At 42.0% G+C, this 21,923-nt stretch overlaps 2 protein-coding genes across 4 annotated transcripts in view; one reads left to right on the top strand and one right to left on the bottom strand.

The window, feature by feature from the left end:
* Window positions 1-21,453, top strand: part of LOC142316741 (syncytin-B-like) — a 106,073-nt gene extending 84,620 nt beyond the window's left edge. For both annotated transcript variants that reach the window (XM_075352646.1, XM_075352647.1), the window contains exons 2-3: window positions 2,656-2,714; window positions 19,280-21,453. In XM_075352646.1, the coding sequence (XP_075208761.1) occupies window positions 19,479-20,825 (1,347 nt within the window). In that variant the 5' untranslated portion in view covers window positions 2,656-2,714; window positions 19,280-19,478 and the 3' untranslated portion in view covers window positions 20,826-21,453. The remainder of the gene's footprint in view (window positions 1-2,655; window positions 2,715-19,279) is intronic.
* The window catches only part of LONP1 (lon peptidase 1, mitochondrial), an 829,185-nt gene that overhangs the window by 485,384 nt on the left and 321,878 nt on the right, over window positions 1-21,923 (bottom strand). For both annotated transcript variants that reach the window (XM_075352644.1, XM_075352645.1), the window contains exon 10: window positions 2,946-3,124. In XM_075352644.1, coding sequence (XP_075208759.1) covers window positions 2,946-3,124 — 179 coding nt within the window. The remainder of the gene's footprint in view (window positions 1-2,945; window positions 3,125-21,923) is intronic.

Here is a 21,923-nt window from a genome sequence, read left to right as displayed (position 1 = left end):
GAGAAGAGAGAGAGGGGGGGAGAAGAGAGAGAGGGGTGGGAGAAGAGAGAGAGGGGGGGGAGAAGAGAGAGGGGGGGGAGAAGAGAGAGAGGGGGGAGAAGAGAGAGGGGGGGAGAAGAGAGAGGGGGGGAGAAGAGAGAGGGGGGGGAGAAGAGGGAGGGGGGGGAGAAGAGGGAGGGGGGGAGAAGATGGAGGGGGGGAGAAGAGAGAGGGGGGGGGAGAGAGAGGGGGGGGAGAAGAGAGAGAGGGGGGGGAGAAGAGAGAGAGGGGGGAGAAGAGAGAGGGGGGGAGAAGAGAGAGATGGGGGGAGAAGAGAGCGAGGGGGGGAGAAGAGAGAGAGGGGGTAGAAGAGAGAGAGGGGGGGAGAAGAGAGAGAGGGGGGAGAAGAGAGAGAGGGGGGGAGAAGAGAGAGAGGGGGGGAGAAGAGAGAGATGGGGGAGAAGAGAGCGAGGGGGGAGAAGAGAGCGAGGGGGGGAGAAGAGAGAGAGGGGGGGAGAAGAGAGAGAGGGGGGGAGAAGAGAGCGAGGGGGGGAGAAGAGAGAGAGGGGGGAGAAGAGAGAGAGGGGGGAGAAGAGAGAGAGGGGGGAGAAGAGAGCGAGGGGGGAGAAGAGAGAGAGGGGGGAGAGAGAGGGGGGAGAGAGAGAGAGGGGGGGAGAAGAGAGAGAGGGGGGGAGAAGAGAGAGGGGGGGAGAAGAGAGAGGGGGGGAAGAGAGAGGGGGGGAAGAGAGAGGGGGGAGAAGAGAGGGGGGAGAAGAGAGGGGGGGGAAGAGAGGGAGGGGAAGAGAGGGGGGAGAAGAGAGAGGGGGGGAGAAGAGAGAGGGGGGGAGAGAGAGGGGGGGGAAGAGAGAGGGGGGGAGAAGAGAGAGAGGGGGGGAGAAGAGAGAGAGGGGGGGAGAAGAGAGAGGGGGGGAGAAGAGAGAGAGGGGGGGAGAAGAGAGAGAGGGGGGGAAAGAGAGAGAGGGGGGGAGAAGAGAGAGAGGGGGGAGAAGAGAGAGAGGGGGGGAGAAGAGTGGGGAAAGAAGAGGGGGGGGCAGAGGTGCTCTGTCACAAACTGTCTCCACTCTGTGACTTGTGGTGCAGGTGACAGAGTGCAGACAGTTGGTCCCATGCAGCAGGACAGATGGCAGAGCACAGCGGTGACATGCCTGTCAGTGTCTTGCTGCTGGGAGGAGCAGATGATCACACTGCCCGACACCGGCCGCTCTCCTGACATCGCAGCAGAGCGGGCGGGTGGAGAGTGTGAGCACATACTTACGTGCAGGGGGAAATTCAGCTGAAGAACCCCCCCCTGTACTGCACACTGGCGCCCCGCGCCTCACCATCTGCAGGACGCTTAGCCGGCTCCACAGTGACGTCCTTCGGATCCTCCCCTCGATGCTGAGCTGTGACGTGCGGTAGTCACCGCCCACAGCCCTGTCACTCAATCTGAGTGGTGCCAGCCTCCTCTGACGTACCCGTCCAGTTTGAGAGCCCGGAAATGCCGGGACGTCAGAGGATGCTGGCGGCCACAGCTCCAGGGGGTCATGTGACAGGCACTGAGCGTGCAGCATAGCGCCGCTCAGTGCCAGAAATGGAAATACAAGCCAATGGAGAAAATACCTAGAATTGTAAGTAGAACTTCTACAGAAAATAAAAAAAATGGGTGAACCACCCCTTTAATAATAGACTGATTCAGTTATATATAATACACCAAAGTTATATCACTCCCCAGAGATTGAACAAGATGAAAAAGACGAATAAATCAGTGGGGATGGGCTGTCCGAGATGCGGGAGAGACGGTGCTGATTTCTGGCACATGATATGAGATTGCCGAGTCATTCTCTCCTATTGGAGTGAGATTGTAACGACTCTTTCCGCCATACTTCAAAAAGCGGTTGCTATGTGCCCAATCCTCTGCCTATTTGGTGTGGTAGATGTACACTCCTGGTCCCAAGATGAGAATCTATTAATAAAAAAGGTCCTTTTTCTGGCCCGGAAGGGCATTATACTAAATTGGATGAGCAATCATCCCCCAACTAGAGCCTCTTGGATTGCATTGGTAAATGCTATAATTCCGTCAGAACAATTTGTTTATAAGACAAGAGGCTCTTTAAATAAATTCGACAAAATATGGGGTAGATGGATGGGATCGCCCTTGACTGGAAGATCACCCGGTTCTCTGGCTGATAACCTACAATCGGTATTATCGCAATAATAGCCAATAGTGCCCCGGTAGGCGGAAAGGAGACACATGTGATTCATGATACACTATATCAGGGATATTACGAGATCCCTGAAACCTGGGTTGTACTCTCCCTGACAATATGGGCTTTTTGCCTTAAGATGGATATGTCTCGCGAGCTGACACCTTTGCTATGTTTGATGTACTATGACCATGCTGAAAGTAATAGACGTTGACTTGATTGTTGTTGCTTTATTACCCTGATTATCAACCAGTTTACATGTACCTTTTTTACTGTACAATTTGCTGACTTATTCTCTAATGTAATGATTTACTTAACTTTCAATAAAACGAGTTTAAAAAAAAAAAAAACATTGTATGAAGGAAGCAATAATAAAATTGTGTTCTACCCATCCTGTGTGGTACTTTGAGAAGTCCAGAGGAGGTTGGGGTGGCAGGGGATTTTAACCTCTTGTCTTTTCCTGTCCCTGTAGAGGTCAAAGGACAACTCCTGTGGTGCTGTCATGATGGACTCCTGGATACATCATTACCAGTAGGTTCTAATTCCTTGTTTTTTGGGGTTACTAAGCCATAATCGTGGGAACCCTGGAGGTCCCAGCAGTTGGACTTCAAACAATCAGCAAGGTTTTCCCAAAAAACTTGCTATTTGGGAAATAACATTTAGGTTGTGATGCTGAAAACAAGTGCCGTTTATCGCATTCTGCATTGAATGAATAATGGTGCTAAAAAAATAAATAATCCAATATTTAGAAATATAACTCACCTGTGGCCCTTAATTTCAGCCACGTCAGTCATCCCACCTACACTGAACCGGAAATATTCCCTGTTCAATGCATGGGCAATAGAGCGAGCAATACTGGTTTTTCCTACTCCTGGTGGACCATAAAAGCAAAGGATCTTCCCCTGTGTACTTCTCCTAAGTTGACTCACAGCTATGAATTCCTAAAAGACAACACAACAGGGTTCATTAGGTATAAAGCAAACACCAAAACATTTTAAATGACAACGCATGATTCTAAACACATCCAATCTTCCTTCAGCATTGCCAGAACAGAATGTAATCTGACAAGACTGACACAGGTGCATCTCAATAAATTAGAATATCACCGAAAAGTTAATTTTATTTCAGTAATTTAATACAAAAAGTGAAACACATATTATACAGAGTCATTACACACAGAGTGATCTCTTTCAAGTGTTTATTTCTGTTAATGTTGATTAAGGTTTACAGCCAATGAAAACCCAAAAGTCAATATCTCAGAAAATTAGAATTGCCAGAAAACAACTTCAAAGGCTTCCTAAGTGTTTAAAAAGGTCCCTTAAGGCCCAGTCACACACAACGACTTACCAGCGATCCTGACAACGATACGACCTGATAAGGATCGCTGGTAAGATGTCACACAGTTAGACATTACCAACGACACAGTAACGATCAGCTACCTGTATAACGATCTCGGCGGGTGTTGGGACCGTGTTAGGAGGTCGTTGGTAGGCATCAAACACAGCGATGCACTCTGCCCAGCAGGACATCGCCTTTGAAGAAAATGGTCCGGACCATTCGGCTACGACTAGCGATCTCACAGCAGGGGCCTAATCGCTGGTAGGTGACACACATAACGAGATCGCTGGCGAGATCGTTGCTGCGTCACAGAAACTGTGACTCAGCAACAATTTCGTTAGCGATCTCGTTGTGTGCGACGGGACCTTTAGTCTGGTTCAGTAGGCTATACAATCATGGGGAAGACTGCTGACTTGACAGATGTCTAGAAGGCAGTTAGACACACTTCACAAGGAGGGTAAGTCACAAAAGGTCATTGTTAAAGAAGCTGGCTGTTCACAGAGTGCTGTATCCAAGCATATTAATGGAAAGTTGAGTGGAAGGAAAAAAAGTGTGGTAGAAAGAGGTGCACAAGCAACGGGGATAACCGCAGCCTTTATAGGAATGTTAAGAAAAGGCCATTCAAAACTTTGGGGGAGATTCATAAGGAGTGGACTGCTGCTGGAGTCACTGCTTCAAGAGCCACCACATACAGACGTATCCAGGACATGGGCTACAACTGTTGCATTCCTTGTGCCAAACCACTCATGACCAATAGACAACGCAAGAAGCGTCTTACCTGGGCCAAGGAGAAAAAGAACTGGACTGTTGCTCAGTGGTCCAAGTTGTTTTCAAATAAAAATAAATTTTGCATTTCATTTGGAAATCAAGGTTCCAGAGCCTCAAGGAAGAGTGGAAAGGCACACAAAACAAGCTGCTTGAAGTCTAGTGTGACATTTCCACAATCAGTGATGGTTTGGGGAGCCATCTCATCTGCTAGTGTAGGTCCACTGTGTTTTATCAAGACCAAAGTCACTGCAGCCACCTACCAGTTAATTTTAGAGCACTTCATGCTTCCCTCTGCCAACAAGCTTTTTGGAGACGGACATTTAAATTTTCCAGCGGGACTTGGCACATGTCCATACTGCCAAAAGTACAAATACCTGGTTTAAAAACCATAGTATATCTGTGCTTGATTGGCCAGCAAACTCGCCCGACCTAAACCTCATAGAGAATCTATGAGGCATTGTCAAGAGGAAGATGGGAGACACCAGACACAACAATGCAGACGAGCTGAAGGCTGCTATCAAAGCAACCTGGGCTTTCATAACACCTCAGCAGTGTCACAGGCTGATCGCTTCCACTCCAAGCCGCATTGATGCAGAAATTCATGCAAAAGGAGTCCCGACCAAGTATGGAGTGCATTTACTGTACATACTTTTCAGTAGGCCAACATTTCTGAGTTTAAAATCATTTTTTTAGTTGGATACAAAATAAGTAGAGGGTCAGCGCTAAAACCCAATGTTTCAAATGGTTCTGCAGCTAATTTTTTAGGCAAAAACCCTTTTATTGCCTGAAAATAACTAAATCATACATGTAATATATAGAAAAAATCCTATATATAAATTTGCGCTGAACCACAACAAAATGATTTTGGAAAAAACTATGTAATATATTTTAATTTATTTTATTTTGTTCTCCACTCATGTAATAAAACCAGGGGGTTACACGCAAACTCTAACATAAAATACCATAAATCAATGAAGCAGATGGAGCCTCGGCCGACCGCTCACCTGCTAAATGTTGCAAAAATACAAGTACTTGTATACAATTTGGAGATGCGACAATAGCAAAAAGCAAAAAAAGAGAGAAAAAGAAGAGAAAAAGAAAAAAAAAAAAAAAGAAAAATAAAAAATAATAATACGAATTCGAATAAAAACCTCAGGGAAGGTTTTCTAGTAGTTGACACAGTACACAAAGCAACCCTCCGTTTCAAGGATAGATGACTTCTGTACTGCAGTACCAAAAGGTCCCCAAATAGTGCTTTAAAACATGCACTCCACAAAAGCTGCAGTTGCCTTTACAGGATTACTAAAAACAGCACATCTAGCATAATTGCCGCTCAATATTTGTAAGAATGTAGCAGTTTTAACAGATAGTTGCAATCTCTGTGCTAGAAGTTTCTCAGTTCCTGGATACAAAGTCTCTAGCATAATATAACAGGCTGTCTGCGCTGTGGATTTTTTTCCCCATGTACCGGAGTAGGAGATTTGAACAGGAACACAGCAGGTTTTCCCTTAACAGGCTCCTGAATTCCTGGAAAGGAGATATCGCCTGAGCGCTTTTTAGAAATACCTGAACACAGGATTTTCAGCGGAGATAAAGGAAAATACTCCCCTGTGTAGGCTCCTGATTTCCTGATAAGAAGATACCGCCAGGGCTCCTGAATTGCAGCAGAGCTCCTATGTACAGGATCCTTCCAAATTCCAGAGGATTAGCTGGGGCGTTAACCCTTTTCAGCAGATTGAAGATCCAGACGCTTGAATAAACACACGACCCGGCTGTTCCGCCGTGGAAAAGAATATAGGTGCACTGAGCTTGATCCGACACGTGTTTCGGGGGCGTTACCGGTCCCCTTCCTCAAGGATAGCTCAACCACCAGCTGAGACCCTATTTTATACTACAGCTCATTGCAATAACATAACAAACTACAGAAATTTAGGATAAAATAGTATGAAGGCATACGTTTTACTAGTTGGCCACTTGCAAGCCAAAAACTAACACCCTCAATTTAATAGAATAAATACGACACAAATACATAAAATAATTAATTTAAAATTCCATTAACCAATAAAAATGGAAAAAATTGGAAAAAATTATAACACATACATATATATACATATACACACATACACACATATATACATACATATATATATATATACATGCATATACATATGCACACATACATGCATTAATGTACCACCAACCATAGCCAACATAACATAGAAAGACCTAATATCCCTCTTGCCATTAAAAGGAGACCATAAGGTCTACTCAGAACATTCTGATGTGGGCAATGAAGATGTGAATAATATTACAAGTATAAAGAATAAACTAAGGGAATTGGAACAGCTGCTATTAAAGGAAATGCGTGATTTATGGGAAGTAGCTACCCTAGAGAGGTACTTGGAGGCTGATATCCCAAAAGGTTTGGTGGTCACCAAGGCTCTCTCAGGGGATATTGGGGATCGACAGACCCTAGTAGAATGGGAGGACCCGTTTAAAGATTTTTTCTAGAAAAGCGGTTCAGTTCATTATAGATAAAAGAAAAAAACAATTAATGAGCAGTAAAAATCCAATCCTCCAACTGTTTGAGGAAATCAAACCATTTAAAAATAATTTTGAGATTACTAACTTATCAAAAAATATTTTAAAACGTATACAGGTTAAGGAAAGAGAAATTATTGTTAAAAAGGAGAAAAAATATGGGAGAGATTTAGGTTTGTCAGTGTACTCTAATAAAGAAAATTCTAATTCAAATATTCCCTCTAGGAACAATAGAAGGAGTTCAATGGATAATAGCCAACTTGAAATCATTGATGAGGTTGTATGTACCCCGGAAAGGGAATTGGTAATTGAAGAGGAAATCAATATTAAATATTAATAATTTTTCAGTACATGAAACATCTGTGGATCTTCTAACACAACATTTATTGGTTGACTCTATAGATACGTCGATTGTCCAGCTAAATGATATCCCCACCAGCAGCCAAATGACTTCAAGTAGTGAAGTCACTAATTTACAGCTTGAAAATACTAGCAGGATTAACCAACCCTCTATTTCTCGAACTCAGAGATTGAATTCAACAGGGGAAGGTACTAGTCTACGTAGCAGTAAAAGAGTGGGGAGTGTACAACCCCCAAAAAACACACGGAAAAGTGGGGGTAACACTAGTAATCAACATAAAGGAATTAGAATCTCTCCACTATGGATTTTTACATGGTAGGAAAAAGAAACGCAAGAGGGGCTGTAGAGGAGGGAAACTCGCCAAAAAAGAAAATGAGTAATCAGGTAGCAAAAGACCCACAAAAAAATTTTAATCTTAGCCAGCACCAATTGACCAAGAGTGAGATATCCTTATTACAGAAAGGTTTGAAATTTGCTCCGTCTACGGGTTTTAATAAATTCCAAGCGTTTATCGGAATTAAGCAATTTATGAGGAAACTAGTTTTGAAAAAACACTTTATAAAAAATCCTGTATTGAAACAAGTTAGTGATACTCCCAATATACCAGTCTTGGCCGAGGGGAAAAATACTGATCTTGGATGTAAATCAAATTTTCACCCACTCAATGAATACTCAGATTCGTTGCTCACCTTTCAAAAATGTGTTGTTAATGACATAAGACAAATTAAAAAACCTGTAAAAAATGGAATATGTAATAATTTAACGCAAAAGGAAAAACTTGCAATTAAACAATTGCAGGATAACAAAGAAATCACTATACGTCCAGCTGACAAAGGTGGAGGTATAGTGATTATGGATTCGGTGGATTATGAAAGGGAAACAGCACGACTCTTGGGCGATAGGAGTACGTATGAGGTTTTGAAATCTGATCCCACAATTGGTTTTAAAGAAGAATTAAACCATCTAGTTAAAAAGGGTTGGGACCAAGGAATTTTGAATAAGAATGAAGGCCAGTTCATAATGAATCCATCACCTAGGCTGGCAGTATTCTATCATATACCTAAAATCCATAAAACATTACAAAATCCACCGGGACGCCCCATCATATCAGGGATTGGCTGTTTAACAGCCAATCTCTCTAAATTTATAGACATCCATCTTCAGAAGTGTGTCCCATTACTGCCAGCCTACTTGAAGGATAGTACTCAGGTCTTACAACTTCTACAGGAAATAAAATGGGAGGATAATTTTATATTTGGTTCAATTGATGTAACCTCATTGTATACGACTATAGAACATGAGAAAGGGTGTGAAGCCTCTAAGTATTTTTTAGAAAAATCTGGATTTTTTTCACAAAAGCAAGTAGTTTTTTGGGGGGAATGTATCCAATTCATACTTAATCACAATTTTTTCCGTAATGGCACAAATTAATATTTGCAGCGGTGGGGCACCGAGTTACGCTAACCTATATATGGGTAAGTGGGAGGAGTCTACCATATACCTTGGTGGCGTGATTCGGGAGAACCTGGTCCTCTGGCGTCGTTTCATCGACGACAGTTTGTTCATCTGGTCGGGTAGTCAAAGTTCCCTCACTGAATTTTTGGAGGGCTTAAATAGGAATGATTTCCATTTACAGTTTACTTCTACCATTAGTAAAGAAACAATTCAATTTCTTGATCTGAATATTTTTTATTGAAGATGGTAGAATTGAAACTAAAACATATCATAAGCCTACCGATAGCAATAGCTATATTTCTTTAACTAGTTGCCATCTACCTAGTTGGCTTTTAAATGTCCCTAAGAGCCAATATATTAGGGCCTACAGAAATTGTAGCAAAATAGAAGATTTTGAAGTAGAGGCAGGCAATTTAGCCAAAAAATGTTTGGAGAAAGGCTATAAGGAAGGGTTCCTAGAGGATGTTAACCAGCAGACTAAACAAATATCAAGGGAAAAGTTACTGCAGAAGAAGGCTACTATACCAATGGAACAAAATAAATTGGATGACTTTAATGTACCCATAATATTGCAGTATACGGGGCAGGCAAAAATTCTAAAAAACATTATAAAAAAATATTGGAATTTACTTAAAGATGATAAAGTTATAGGGGATCTCATTCCTATTGCACCCAGATTTACCTATAGAAAAGCAAACAATATAGGAAATCTGGTTGCACCCAGTATACAGAGAAGTATGGCTAACCGACAGATTAAAGGCAGTATCGGGAGCATGAAAGGCTTCTTTCCATGTAAAAAATGCATTGTTTGCAAGAATATAAAAAGCGAAACAAGAAAAAGTTTTTTTAAAGGACAGGAAGAGATTGTTATTAGGGATCTAGTCGCTTGCCAAACGAAGGGAGTGATCTACTGCATTCAATGTCCCTGCCAAAAAAGATATATTGGGAGGACTATAAGACCCCTATATAAAAGAATTGGTGAGCATATTAGAAATATTAAAAGTAAATGCAATAAACACCCCCTGTCCAAACATTATACACTAAAACATGGTGGATCTCTTGAGGGATCCAAAATTTGGGGCCTTCAGAAAATTACAAAAGATTGGAGGGGTGGTGACTTTATTAAAAAAAATGTCCAGAGCTGAGAGTCAGTGGATCTTTGAGCTCAACACTCTAAAACCTAATGGACTAAATAATGATATTGAACTTTTTGCTTTCAATTGATATTTGCATCTGTCTTTGTATCCATATTTATATTCTTATCTCCTTTGTGTATAGAGGTATATATTTTATACATTCCTATATTCCTATATATTTTTCTACTTTTTATATATTTTCACTCTTTTATATTTATATTTGTAGTTTTATATTGAGAGTATGATCTATATTTGCGTTTTTCTTTTATGGTTTTCCTTTATGGTCTCCTTTTAATGGCAAGAGGGATATTAGGTCTTTCTATGTTATGTTGGCTATGTTTGGTGGTACATTAATGCATGTATGTGTGCATATGTATATGCATGTATATATATATGTATGTATATATGTGTGTATGTGTGTATATGTATGTATATATATGTATGTGTTATAATTTTTTCCATTTTTTTCCATTTTTATTGGTTAATGGAATTTTAAATTAATTATTTTATGTATTTATTGTGTCGCATTTATTCTATTAAATTGAGGGTGTTAGTTTTTGGCTTGCAAGTGGCCAACTAGTAAAACGTATGCCTTCATACTATTTTATCCTAAATTTCTGTAGTTTGTTATGTTATTGCAATGAGCTGTAGTATAAAATAGGGTCTCAGCTGGTGGTTGAGCTATCCTTGAGGAAGGGGACCGGTAACGCCCCCGAAACACGTGTCGGATCAAGCTCAGTGCACCTATATTCTTTACCACGGCGGAACAGCCGGGTCGTGTGTTTATTCAAGCGTCTGGATCTTCAATCTGCTGAAAAGGGTTAACGCCCCAGCTAATCCTCTGGAATTTGGAAGGATCCTGTACCTAGGAGCTCTGCTGCAATTCAGGAGCCCTGGCGGTATCTTCTTATCAGGAAATCAGGAGCCTACACAGGGGAGTAATTTCCTTTATCTCCGCTGACAATCCTGTGTTCAGGTATTTCTAAAAAGCGCTCAGGCGATATCTCCTTTCCAGGAATTCAGGAGCCTGTTAAGGGAAAACCTGCTGTGTTCCTGTTCAAATCTCCTACTCCGGTACATGGGGAAAGAAATCCACAGCGCAGACAGCCTGTTATATTCTGCTAGAGACTTTGTATCCAGGAACTGAGAAACTTCTAGCACAGAGATTGCAACTATCTGTTAAAACTGCTACATTCTTACAAATATTGAGCGGCAATTATGCTAGATGTGCTGTTTTTAGTAATCCTGTAAAGGCAACTGCAGCTTTTGTGGAGTGCATGTTTTAAAGCACTATTTGGGGACTTTTTGGTACTGCAGTACAGAAGTCATCTATCCTTGAAACGGAGGGTTGCTTTGTGTACTGTGTCAACTACTAGAAAACCTTCCCTGAGGTTTTTATTCGAATTCATATTATTTTTTCTTTTTTTTTTTTTTTTTTTTTTTCTTTTTCTCTTCTTTTTCTCTCTTTTTTTGCTTTTTGTTATTGTCACATCTCCAAATTGTATACAAGTACTTGTATTTTTGCAACATTTAGCAGGTGAGCGGTCGGCCGAGGCTCCATCTGCTTCATTGATTTATGGTATTTTATGTTAGAGTTTGCGTGTAACCCCCTGGTTTTATTACATGAGTGGAGAACAAAATAAAATAAATTAAAATATATTACATAGTTTTTTCCAAAATCATTTTGTTGTGGTTCAGCGCAAATTTATATATAGGATTTTTTCTATATATTATATGTATGATTTAGTTATTTTTTTAGTTGGTCTTATATAATAATCTAATTTTCTGAGATAATGACTTTTGGGTTTTCATTGGCTGTAAGCCATAATCATCAACATTATCAGAAATAAACACTATAAACAGATCACTCTGTGTATAATGACTATATAGGTGTTTCCCCTTTTGTATTGAATTACTGAAATAAATTAACTTTTTGATGATATTCTAATTTATTGAGATGCACCTGTATTAGAAATTGTCCTTAGCTCCTTTATATACAAGGCAAATGTTAGTATGTAATTCAATCTGGAGAATGATCGATCCTGGGATCTGTGCAGACCTGGGTCATGGCTGTCATCTACAGTATAATCAATTTTACTTGTACTTGTCCAAACAGTTTTACTATGTTGGAGAACGTACCAAATTGTCTGACTGTCCTTTGTATGCTTCATGTCACAAATACACAGATCAAAAGAATAATAGAGACCTAATGAAGTATTTATACAAAGTGTTCTATTTGTTCTATATCTATTAGAACAAGGAGACCTCAAAGGAGTGTTTTCGAAAGCAATGTTTTGCATCAACAAGGAAGGAAATGATAAAAGCAGTGAGATTATGGAACACTGCCCAAAAAAATCTAGAAAGATTTCTAAAAACAAAATGACCTACAATCCTCTATCTGGAGCGATATTACTTCGAGCTGGAGGTATTTGATTGTAGGTCACAGGTTTTTGATCAAGGGGTTTAGTCTTTTCTATATTTGGCAACTAAAATGTAATTTTTCTCTAATAATAGGAAAAATGGCTTTGGCTTTCTTCTAAAATAATGTACAATAAAAATAATCTGACATGATTTTAGTCAGTACAGTTTCTGCGATATTCGAGAAACCCTCCATCACCTCTCTTACCCTCTTCCTTAGGGCACGCACAAAAAAACCTTGTGACAAAACATTACACAATCCTAACAGGAACTCTGCCAGCAATTTGCTCCCTCATGTACCAATCTGTAAATAGGAAACAATCATGCACTGCTTGGCGCGTGGACAGTGGTTGGGCATTAATAAAGAAAGTCCATGTAAGAACGAAGCATTTGGTGAGTTTTTCTTTGCTAAGGACTCTATCCAGTCCATTTTGAAGAGGTAGGCCACCTATGTACTAATCAAACTAAAAGTAGAGTTGCGTTCAGATCCCAGAAGTGTAAGATACTTTTGCTGCGAGGATGGGCAGGAAGCCTACCCAGCTGGTCTTGTCGGAGAATATTGAAGATGGCCTACTCAGGGGACAGAGAAATAGAAAGATCAAGGTTATTAGTGAGGCGTTATGAGAGTGCATGCCAGACCTCCCGTATTCTCGGGCAATCCCAGAGACAGTGGAAAATGTCAGCAAGGGGAGGAGCAGCGTTCTTACTCCCTGTGCTGTATGATATCGCAGAGCTGCATGGGTAGAAGAAAACAGAAGACAGAAGACCAGGTTTGTGCAGGGGTGAAAGGGAGTAATAAAGATGGAATCCCTAAGTGTGTGTGTATTTATTTATAATAAAGTATTTTTTCTCTGTGTGGTGTCTTTTTTTAACCCTTTATTGGAGATTCTTAATGGCCGGGTCAAACTTGGCGTGGCATTAAGAATCTTATGCTTAATACCAGCTGTTAAAACAAAGCTGGTATTAACCCCTTATTACCCAGCATGCCACCTGGCACCAGGGCCGCTGGCGAGTTGGATACAACGCCAGAAGATGGCGCTTCTATGAAAGCGCCATATTTGGGGCGGCTGCGGACTGCAATTCTCAGCGGGGGGAGCCCAGAAAGCTTGGGCCAACCTGAGCTGCAGATTCCAATCCCCAGCTGCCTAATTGTACCTGGCTGGATACAAAAATTGGGCGAAGCCCACGTCATTTGTTTTTAATTATTTCATGAATTTCATGAAATAATTAAAAAAGGGCTTCCCTATATTTTTGGTTCCCAGCTGGGTACAAATAGGCAGCTGGGAGTTGGGCAGCCCGTTCCTACCTGCTGTACCAGGATATCATACAAAAATATGGCGAAGTTGACGTTATTTTTTTGGAACAAAAAAAAAAAAAAAAAAAAAAGGGCTTCCCTGGATTTTCCATTGTCAGTGAAGATAACACCAAGCATGGTTGGGTTACCCTTAGCTAGCAATAGAAAATGCAGCGGTAGCCCACACACTTTTTTTTTTTTTTACCCCCTAACGAATGTGTTTGAGTTTTTTTCTTTTATTTTTTAATGATTTAAAAAAATAAATAAATAGACATGGGTGATATAGAAGGGTTAATAATTTCTCTATTTCTTCATTAAAGATTTATTGTTATTAGTAAGTATATCTGATGGTAGTTCATAGTCATGGAGCCTACGGAATAAGAGACAGGCTCAAGGATTATTATGGTCTCTAAATGTTCTTCTTATCTTCTTCTTATCTCATATGCATGACTCTACATTTTTGTTTTGCCAAAACTTAAAGGTCATATGAGCAACTTGTAAAGTCCAGTTAGAAGCTTTTTCTTTTTTTTGCAATATCACATTGATCTGTAAATGGTATAAATAAACTGTACTTTGATTAAATAAACAGAAGAAATTGATCATGCCCACATGGATGCTGGTCTTTTCTCTCCGAGCGCTCGATCTTGATTAGGTCTGAAGAGGCCTAATTCAGAGGACCTCACTGGTGATCCCATAAGCTGACTTGTGACAAAACAGAACAGCTACAACAGTTTTTGGCGCCCAACGTGGGGCTGTGGCCAACCAGCCTATTCGGAAGAAGTTTTGGGGACTCTTGAGACAGTGAAATTTCAGCTGCAGCAAGGTGAGAAGCTTTATTCTTACACTTCATTTCACTCTCTCTGATTTCCCGAATATTCTGGGTAAGGCTGTACACACGGTTCAAGAACTCTGGCACCACCAGTGAGTATTGTTTTTTTTCATGCATGTCTGAATGAGAGTTGAAATATAGAGTAATAAGATAATCTGTTGTCCGTCTATTAACTGATTGCATAGATTGCATAGCACGGAATTTGGGACAGTCTCTGTATAATTGCATTTGCTGTGTTGCTGTGTTTTGTGTTTTGCTTTGGCCATCTTTGCATCTTTGATGGGCAATACACTGGTCTAGGGATATGTGTTCATAAGTGGTTTCATATTAATGCCTAGATAAAGTAGGTAGGCAATAGGTTGGTGTATATTGATGAGAAGCCTCTGAATAACAAAGTGACAAGTAATTGAGATAAGAGACTTGGTGAAATAATATGTATGTATAAGTCTAATGGTTATAGGTCATACTGTGGACTGTGAAAAGATGTTCCGGTTGTGAAATGTCACAGGGCATAGCCATATAGAGTATTTGAGTGGATACCTGACATATGTATTTTTTTTCCCATCAGTGTCAAGAGCGGTTTAGATAATTTTATTTGCATGTGAGGTTAACTGATCCTTGGAAGGTGTATTGTTACATATGCTTCTGGAATCAATGAATGAGTAGGACAAGTGGTCCTGGGATCTGTCCTTATAGTGAGATATTGTGTGTTTCTTCCCCTCAAAATGGGGATGAAGGTTTTATAGCAAAGTAGAATATTAGTGCTGTGAAGGTATATAAGTAGTCTCAATTTTCTGCAGGGATTGTGTATTATACCAGTAGGTATTAGGGATGTTTTGGAAAAACTGAATCTGGACGAAGAATTCTTTTTGAGATAACACTCTTGCTAAACAAACTGTGCGCTGCCATTCTGTCATTCTGTTGGGAGGGGTCAAGTGAACAGCTGCGCGATTTTCTGCCCTCTGTGAGAAGTCAGCTCTGTTAATTGTTTTGGTTTAACTCTAGTTTACGTTCGTTGCTGGAATACTCTGTAAAGGACCAGCATGGAGTACCCAACTGCACATCAGGTTTGAAGTGGGTAGAGAGCGTTGTGGCCTTCCCACTTACATGGAGGTGGTCTAGCAGGTGAGAGGACTATCACACCTGGTCCTTCCTGCTTTAGTCATCTGGTCTATTGGGTGAGGTGTTTTTTAACCCTTCCCAATACGCCCTACAAGTGTAGCAGGTGAGAGTGAATGCTGATTGAGCCTTCTTGCTACCACTTGAGAGCCCATTCTGACTTGCCAGGAGACGTGTGGCCTGTTAACAAGGTTCAGGGACACTGAGAGGGCATTTGCAGAAAGGTGGGCTGTGTGGGAATAAGTTGAAGCCATGGGCAACTTGTTCAGTGTGCAGCGTGGGGCTCCAGCAGGATCCAAAACAGCCAAACAGATAGTGCAAGAAAGAGAAGGCAAAGAAGCAGTGAAAAATGTCAGACCGATACTCAAAAAGGCAGACATGCCAGAGTACGGATGTTTGGATGTTGAGAAATGGCACAGATTCAGGGAAGAAAAGAGAGGTTGGATAAAAGATAAGAGGGTAGAGCAACAAGTAAATAAATGGTGTCGTGTGGCTGAAGAGGTGCAGCATTGTGGATATAAAGAGACCACAGCGGGAGATAAGGTGTATTATGAATGTTTTAATGCACCAAAAGCAGGAATTGTGACTGCTACCGCCCCCCCTTCACATAAGCAGAAACCCAGACCAGATGAATGGACTTGTAAACATTGTAGTCAGAAAAACCCAGACTGGAGAGGTACTTGTGCTACGTGTAATGTTACTCGCCCTAAGCAGATTGCACTAAATCCTGTTCGAACCAGGTCACATGTGATGACAGAGGACGCTGACACTGAGACAGAGGTAGTGAAGGAATTGAGTTTTGGGGAGGAAGCTGACGGTGAGGAAAGGAAAGAATGCCCTGGGACCAGTACAAAAAAATCAGATGCATCCCGACCGAGGAAGGTCACAAGAATCAGACAGACACAGGAATATTACCCCTGGAGCCCCTCTGACCAGCTAGCTATGTTGAAACAGTTACCTGACCCTGAAAACCAACCTTTCCCATTTTACAGGCAAATACAGACAATACAGGTGACTTATAAATGCACTTGGGCAGACCTCGAGAGTTTGGTGACTGCAAAGGCAGGTGACGTGCTGGGACACAATTAAATCACATACTGATATGATGAAGGAGCAATCATGGGTCATGGATGTTCAGTCTGAGAGGTCTGGAATGACGTACTGTGAGGCATTGAAAGGATGGGCTACAAAGAAACAAACAGAGCAGTCTGTACTGATGACTGACGTGACACAGCAAAAAGGGGAGAGTATAGAGACGTACTTTGGGAGGTTACAGCTGAAGTGGACAGACATGGGATACAGTGCAAGAAACGACCTTGATATCAAATTATTGGTGAATGCATTCATTGACGGCATGAATAAGTTTTTACGAGAAGCAGTACAGACAGCCAGACCTGAGTGGAGAAACATGGACCCAACAGACCTTCTGCAAGTAGCTAAGGGGGTTGAACTGACAAAATGCAAGCGACCAGTTATGTATGCTAGAGCACAAGGAAGACAGTGGAAGCAGAGAGGGGGGGCACCAGGTGACCTAGCGACCGTACAGTGCTGGAATTGTGGACAGAATGGACATTATGCCAGACAGTGCAAAAACTCCAAAAAGGAGAGTGAGCAGACTGACTCTTCTCTTTCCCTCCCTGCTCCTTTGCCTCTGAGCTAGGAAACTGGCAACCCAGTGACAAATGTGTACCCCGTTTTCGTTCCCTCAGGACCTGGTCCCACCTTACTTACGACCATAACAATGCCAGGGGGGAAAGAGGCAGAATTTTTAATTGACACTGGGGCAGCCGGCACTGTGGTACATAAAGACCTGATAAAGCCAGATATGATTACTGACGAGACTGTGGAGTGTGTCCTTTCATTCCCTTAAACTACTCATTGTATCTGCCCCGGCCCTGGGTATTCCAAACTACGATCAACCATTTTTCTTGTTTTGCACAGAACAGGGAGGGCATGCGACAGCCGTCCTCACACAGCAACATGGTGACAAACAAAGACCAATAGCTTACTACTCAGCGCGATTGGACCCAGTTGTCAGAGGGTCACCCACGTGTGTCCGTGCTGTAGCGGCTGCTGCAGTACTGCTAGGGAAAGCTTGCGAGATCACATTGACATTTCCCTTAACAATTTACTCCCCACATGACATCCATGCTATACTTGTGCAAGTCCAACCGAAACACCTGTCTATGGCCAGACAGCTCAGACTTGAATGTGCCCTTCTGATTCCTGAGTATGTCACCCTCAAGAGGTGTAATGTTCTGAATCCAGCCACCCTTTTGCCAGTAGATTCAGAAAAGGGGGAATTGGTGACAATGGTAGCAAGTGAGGATGAATATTTTGACATGACGCACGAGCATGACTGCATAGAGCTGATGAGTCAGGAGACAGCAGGTTTTCCACATGTCTATGATACACCTATTCCTAATGCAGATTTTGAGTTTTTTGTAGATGGCTCCAGATACCACCTGGATGGGAGATTCTACACTGGATATGCAGTAGTATCCTCGCATGAGGTAATCCGAGCTGAACCACTCCCGCCGCACATGTCCGCGCAGGAGGCGGAGCTAACAGCACTCATTGAGGCGTGTAGAGCGGGATCAGGTAGGAAAATTAATGTTTATTCAGACTCAAAGTATGGATTTGGGATCTGTCATGATTTTGGCCCTATCTGGAGAAGTAGAGCTTTTCTTACGTCAGCTGGTAAGCCTATTAAAAATGCAGAATTGGTAAAACGGTTAATGGAGGCACTAATGTTACCAGTCCAGGTTGGCATCATTAAGGTGAAAGCACACACAAAAGGTGACTCACTGGAGGTAGAGGGCAATAGAAGGGCGGATGCAGCTGCGAAAGCAGCGGCAAAGAGGCCTAGGGATCAGAGGATAGTGGCAGGGAGCCAGCAAGTCCCAGCCACAGTGAGTCTGGATGTCCTGAAATCCCTCCAGCATCAGGCTGCCCAAACAGAGAAGGAACACTGGGAGAAAATGGGAGCTGGGCTGAACTCGAATGGAGTATGGGAAAGTAAGGACAGGTTGTGTTTACCAAGGTCCCTGTTCCCTATGATGGCACAAGCAACACATGGCCCCACTCACGCCTCAAAAAGTCACATGTGTAACCAGGTGAATGCCTTCTGGATCGCTCCTGGCTTCAGTTACGTAGCCTCCAAACACGTACAATCCTGCATTATCTGCGCTCAATACAACCCAGGTAAAACAGTAAAAGTCCCTAAGAAAGCAACACCCAGACCGCTCTACCCGTTTCAACGACTGCAAATAGACTACATACAACTACCCAAGGTAGGAGTGTATGAATACGTCCTGGTATGTGTAGATCTCTTCTCAGGATGGGTTGAGGCCTATCCAGTAAAATGTGCAAATGCTAAAACAACTGCAGAAAAACTGATGAAGGAACTAGTCTGTCGGTATGGCATCCCAGAAGCCATAGAAAGTGACAGGGGTACACACTTCACTGGAGAAATAATGAGGGACATTATGCAGGCCCTGGGAATAGAGCAGGCATTCCATACCCCTTATCATCCACAGAGCAGTGGAAAAGTAGAGAGATTAAACGGGACACTTAAACTAAAAATTCAAAAGGCCATGGCAGAGACAGGAAAGAATTGGGTAGAGTGCTTATCCCTGGCACTCTTTTCAGTCAGACACACTCCAAATAGAAAGACAGGCTTGTCTCCTTTTGAAGTCCTTTTTGGTAGTGCCCCAAAAACAGGTCTCTACTTTCCACAAGTGTTACAGATGCAACACGGCACTATGACAGCCTACGTCCAGGCCTTACAGGAAAGACTTAATGTGGTGCATAAACATGTCTTTTCATCCATTCCAGATCCCAATGCAAGTGCAGATGTGCATCAGCTGAATCCAGGTGATTGGGTGGTCGTGCGCAGACACGTGAGAAGGAGCCTAGATCCACGCTTTGATGGCCCATTCCAAGTCCAGCTGACCACATCCACCTCAGTGAAACTTGAGGGAAAACCCACCTGGATCCACGCCAGTCACTGTAAAAAGGTCACTCCACCGGCAGAATGACAGTTTTGCTAATTATCCTGCTAGGTGTAGCAGGGTTGCTGCGCCAAACAAAGACACTGAGCGAACCTTTAAATACGGACTGGGATAATAAACTCATTCGCCACCATATTTCTCTTACTGAGGACATGGAAGGAGAAAAGCCAAAAGACTGTTGGATCTGCACACATAGTCCTATTTCTTCAAAGACAATGCCATATTTAGCCTTACCTCTGGAACCACAGGAGGTATTAGTACCAGACTGTATACACAATGAAACCTGGACTCAATCTAGATTTTTGGGAGAAGATGTACCTCGTGATGTATCTGCTACATTGACTATAGTTGGATGGGTCACTAAACCCTGGTTCCAGCTAAATATCACACGACCCGATGGATACTCGTGGTGGATGGAATACGATTCAGACAAGGGCATAATTGCCAAAATAAAGACTAAGATTCCTCATTCGGGCCCCATTCCTCATGATGGATTATGGTTCAGTCTTCAATACAATGGTGTTGGAAATTGTGGAAAAGACAATAACTGTTTCTATATATATACACATGACTTAACCAAGGACAATGAGACAGTATATCAGAAGGGTATTGAGGGCTGTACATCATCATTTATTAGACGGACTTTTAGGAGGGAGCGGGGTAGCTGTATCTCAGGTATGACCGGAAAACAAATGAACAATACGTGGTGTGCTCATAAAGTCATGAAGGGGCTTCTGAATCTGCTTTATTGTGTACAAAGTCAAACTCACTTTTGTATTTTCCCAGAGGGAGTGTTTTTGGTTTGTGGGAATCGTGCTCACAAGTGGGTGAGCCCTGACATGAGAGGGGTTTGCACACTTGCCAGACTAACACCAGCCACTTTCATAGTTCCTCATAGTAAAGTAGATGTAGCAGCTGTCCCAATTCATACCTTGTATAAACGAGCAGCAGATAATAAGCCCCGGCCAAATGGTAGGCCTCATGTAGTAGAAATGGGAAAAGCAAATAAGGTATTTAGTGCTATTTTCATACACCCTTTCTTAATGCAAATGTGGGACAAGCTAGTAGAGTCCACTGACTACCTGGATGATCAAATTTTTCGGGTTCTTGAGATTCTAAATGCTACCAATGCTATACAAAAACAATTAATTGTAGTCACTAACCAGCATACTATAGTGCTAGACTTTGTGACAGCAAAAGACGGCGGAATGTGTCAAATAATTGGTCCTGCCTGTTGCCATTACATTGACCCTGCAGGCAACCTCCAGGTTAGAGCAGATATACAGAAAACAAGTGAACTTAGGGATAAATGGTTAAAAGAGCACGATGCCAACAAGGCTCCTGGTGGGGAAATACATTTTCTTTTATGAATCTGGCCAATTGGTTTAAGGGCCTAGCAGGTTGGGTTTCTGGCATTATACAAACCTGTATGCAAATATTGTTGTTCTGTCTACTGCTTTATATAGCTGTAAAAACATTGATATATGCATTACCTAAACTAATGAATAATGTATGTTCTAAGAGTCCCAACATTGAACCCTCTGTAGTTTACTACGGACCCCAAATGGCCTCTGCTGACTGGGAGTAGGTGTCCACACTGAGGGTGGATGGGTGAAGTGGTAGGAAGACCCCTCATGGGTACTAGGCCCATGAGCCAGCAGCTCCTGTTTGGACGCCTACTGACCCTGTAGTGAAGGTTATACCATTTACAAAAGGGGGAAATTGATATAGAAGGGTTAATAATTTCTCTATTTCTTCATTAAAGATTTATTGTTATTAGTAAGTATATCTGATGGTAGTTCATAGTCATGGAGCCTACGGAATAAGAGACAGGCTCAAGGATTATTATGGTCTCTAAATGTTCTTCTTATCTTCTTCTTATCTCATATGCATGACTCTACATTTTTGTTTTGCTAAAACTTAAAGGTCATATGAGCAACTTGTAAAGTCCAGTTAGAAGCTTTTTCTTTTTTTTTGCAATATCACATTGATCTGTAAATGGTATAAATAAACTGTACTTTGATTAAATAAACAGAAGAAATTGATCATGCCCACATGGATGCTGGTCTTTTCTCTCCGAGCGCTCGATCTTGATTAGGTCTGAAGAGGCCTAATTCAGAGGACCTCACTGGTGATCCCATAAGCTGACTTGTGACAAAACAGAACAGCTACAACATGGGCTTTGCCATATTTTTGTATGCCAGCCGGGTACAGCTGGCAGGTACGAGCTGCCCCCAACCCCCAGCTGCCTAGTTGTACCTAAACTCTACTAAACTCTGCAGGGTAATCAATACAGAGGAGGATAATTTTATATTACAGGGAGATTTATGTAAATTGGAGGATTGGGCTGAGAAGTGGCAATTGAAGTTTAATGTAGATAAATGTAAGGTCATGCACTTGGGTAGAGGAAATAACATTTATGATTATGTACTTAATTGTAGAACACTGGGTAAAACAGACACAGAAAA

The sequence above is a fragment of the Anomaloglossus baeobatrachus genome, chromosome 1 (genome assembly GCF_048569485.1).
Source record: "Anomaloglossus baeobatrachus isolate aAnoBae1 chromosome 1, aAnoBae1.hap1, whole genome shotgun sequence".
Lineage (NCBI taxonomy): Eukaryota > Metazoa > Chordata > Amphibia > Anura > Aromobatidae > Anomaloglossus > Anomaloglossus baeobatrachus.
This window is presented reverse-complemented; position numbering and strand designations above follow the sequence as displayed.